Raw genomic sequence first — 3,420 nt, forward strand, 5'->3', positions numbered from 1 at the left:
GGTATATAACCGTTGGTAGGCATCCGAGGTTAGGTCTACAACAAAGCAGCAAAAGAGGGGGCATACCGAATAATCCGCGTCCGATTCTTGTGGTTGGGAGGACGAAATCTCTTTGTGGGATTTCTAGTTTACTGACATCTAACTTAACTATTTATTTATTTATTGATTTATTTACTGGAATATCATGCTTTACTACTTGATGTTATATTTTGTGATTATGTATTGGACTGGGAAAAAGGGGTAGGGTGTGTGTGTGTGTTTACTGGGCATTCAAAGCTCATGGCGTATCATGCCAGGTGACGAAGCGGAACTCACAGCGGAAAACGACGAGCCGGAAACCTTTGAAGATTTTTGGCTATCTTAGGAATACTAGAAATTTCCTTTTTGTTATTTTGTAAGACTCATATGAAGTTTAAAACTTTCTTTTTGTGATGTAATGTAATGGAACAATCTTTTGAAGCAAGTATAATTGTGGTTATTATGTATGTATATCCTACGTATGAACCTTATCGTTGCTTATGAGACCTTGTGTCAATGCCTTGTAAGATCTGTCAAAAAGGTAGTGTGCTGCCTAAGAAAGCTGGACTTAGAAGGGAGGTTATTTTGACTCCTCCGGCGATCTGGGATCTTACTTGGTTATTAGCCATAGGGCTCACTAGTTACTCTCCCTTGACTACAACCTATAGTGTAAAATCGGGGCGTCACAAACCAAACCAGAGAAATTTTGACCAAATCGGAGAAATTTTAGCACAATGATTTTAAACCAGAGAAAATTATTTTAACCAAACCAGGAAAATTTTAACCAAACTAGAGAAATTTTAGAACAAATTTCTCTGTGTTTGTTCACAATTTTAAACCAGAGAAAATTGTTTTAACCAAACCACAAATTTTTTTCCAAATTTGCATCTTTAGAATTTTACAAGTATTTTTAGGCATTATTTATTGTAATAATCTTCACATTGCATAAAGGTTCATTTGCTAACAACAAGAAGTCAAATAAATCAAAATCCAAAGCTAAAACGAAACAAACTCTCATCGAAATTGACAAAAACAACAACAACAATAATAATATGAAATTGGAGTTGCTTTGCTCTACGATACTTACTGTGTGGACCATGACTTCGAGCCATGTTGCGAATTTTAGAGGGATAACGCTACCATCTTCGACAAGAGCCACTATTCTCACTGAAGGAGAATTCAAGTCTGTTGCCGAACAACTGTCTTTGTTTGCCTCTAGAATCGCCGACATGGAACCAGTTCTCCGTCGGGGAAAATGATCAGAAAAAGTGTGTGCATGTAGAGAGAGAGAGAGAGAGAGAGGTTTTGGAAGTTGGCGTGGAGAAGTGTGAAGTTGAACCAAGATTGGAAAGGTAAGATATATGGGGGTGGATGAGAGACTTTAGTCATCACAAAATAATATTGTAAGCCTCTTCCATTACTAAAAATGAGAGAGGGACCTTACACTAATTTTCACTTCTTTTTATTTTTTTGTATATTTTTTTCATAAAAGTTAAAAAAAATTACTAAAACAACAAGTTCCCCAAAGAGGTCTAGTCAGAAAGTATTCAGCTGGTTTGGTTTCACTTTTCAGGAAAATTGAATTTTTTTTGTTTTTTATTTTTTCTGATTTTTTTAATATTTTAATTTTTAGATACACCTAACGTAAATACACTTAAAAATTATAATATTTGTAAAAAAAATCATTAAAAAATTTACTAAATACCAAAAATATTAAAAAAAATACAGAAATTCAGTATATTTTTGTATTCTTGTATATTTATTAATTTTTTAAAAATATTTTACTTTTTAAATACATCTAAATAAGGTACATTTAAAAATGTAAAAAAATTACTTAAAATTTTAAAAATATTCACTAAAAACCAAAAAAAAAATATGACAAACAAAAAATTCACAATTTCCAAAAAATTAAATTTAGAAAATTAAAACCAAACACAATGGTAGCATTTGGTTTATTTTTCATTATTTGGATGAAATATATCAACCAATTTTTTTTTTAAAAATACAACTCGAAATTACTATCAAAACTCCTCTATTCTCTCTCTCTCTCTCTCTTATTTATTTATTTATTATTAATCAATAATTTTTTCTCTCTCCTCTCTCATCTCTCTTCTCAGATTCTCTTTACATGAATTAATCAATAAATAAATAAATTACAAATCATTCCAAAACTATTTTCAAAACTCATAACTAAACAAATTTTCTCTTTTCAAATCATGATTCAAAAATTTAAATTCAAAATTCAAAACATAATTCTACACTCAAATCATAATTCTACAACTAAACCAAATTGACCCAATGATTGCCTTTCTTTTAACTCAACTTGGTGTTAGTTGGACACGTAGCTGACTTTGGTTGCAAGTTATTTGTGTTATGTCCTTGCTGGGTAGGGGTGGTCATGGATCGGATTTGTGCGGTTTACGGTTCGGTTTTGACCCACCCGTATCTATGCGGTTTGGGAAAAATTCAACTCGCAACCGCCCCGCAGTGCGGTTTGCAGTTTGTGGGGATATGGTTCGCGGATGTGCGGGTGGTTGCGGACGGTTTGTGGTTTAGACTTTTTTCTTTAAAAATTTATTTTTGAGCTTTCCCTCCCCCCTTTTATAAATATTTATTTTGGGCCATTTTCCCTCAATTTTGCAACCTAGTGAAGTGAGTATATATTAGACATGTAAGAAAGGAAAACCACCTCACAATAGCATTGAACTATAAAGTCAACTCACAATTATTTTCAATTTCTTCTCAATTTCAGTGACCAGGTTATCCTCTCTTTTCTTGTACTTCTTCAAATTGAAGTAAAACTGGTATAACACCTTGTCAGGAGCCTTTTCTCCCAAATCAAAAACCTGAAAAATCGTTCATCCCAATGTCAAACAAATTCAACAACTATCTTAAAGATTTCTTCGTTCATATCAGTGCAATCCCATTCATCCAGTCACAAGAAAAAAATATATAGATGCAAATACCTGGTTTTTATTAAGAAGAGTCTGATAAGTTTTCAGAAGTTCTCCAAGCTACCCATCATTTTTAGAATTGATGAATACTATCATAGGGCAGGCTGGTATATGGGAAGCTTCATCGACTTTTGATTCAGGTACCAGTATGTAATCAATAATGTGGTAATCCTTCAACGTATTATCATATTCAGGGTTACCCATTACTGCTAAACTATAGGATTATAACAACTATGTCCATTAGGTTTGTGAATGTAGATATAGCTAATATAACATATCACCGAATCACAAACTGTTTGGTTGTTAAGAAAATACCAAAACTTTTCTTTTCATTCATTTTTTCAGCATCCGAACAACAAACAACATTGATTCATACATAGAGAGAGACAGAGACAAAGACAGAGAGGATTTCCTGAGAGTTGCCAGAGACAGAGACAGATCGGCGCTC

At 33.0% G+C, this 3,420-nt stretch overlaps 1 protein-coding gene across 1 annotated transcript; it reads right to left on the reverse strand.

Moving 5' to 3' along the window:
• Positions 1-2,732: 2,732 nt before the first annotated feature.
• On the reverse strand, positions 2,733-3,176 carry LOC145796285 (diacylglycerol kinase 1-like). The gene is made up of 2 exons (XM_082881362.1): positions 3,063-3,176; positions 2,733-2,864 (listed from the first exon to the last, which is right to left on the reverse strand). The coding sequence occupies exons 1-2, from the start codon at positions 3,174-3,176 to the stop codon at positions 2,733-2,735; spliced, it is 246 nt and encodes an 81-aa protein (XP_082737488.1).
• Positions 3,177-3,420: the final 244 nt, after the last annotated feature.

This window comes from Camellia sinensis, chromosome 7 (genome assembly GCF_055761805.1).
Source record: "Camellia sinensis isolate YWXY chromosome 7, ASM5576180v1, whole genome shotgun sequence".
Lineage (NCBI taxonomy): Eukaryota > Viridiplantae > Streptophyta > Magnoliopsida > Ericales > Theaceae > Camellia > Camellia sinensis.

Bases quoted from the DNA above. Each gene is read 5' to 3' on its own strand.
- LOC145796285 (XM_082881362.1), bottom strand. From the start codon at position 3,176: ATGGGTAACCCTGAATATGATAATACGTTGAAGGATTACCACATTATT. The intron at 2,865-3,062 runs GTATTCATCAAT...ACGATTTTTCAG, and splicing joins TACCAGCCTGCCCTATGATA to GTTTTTGATTTGGGAGAAAA.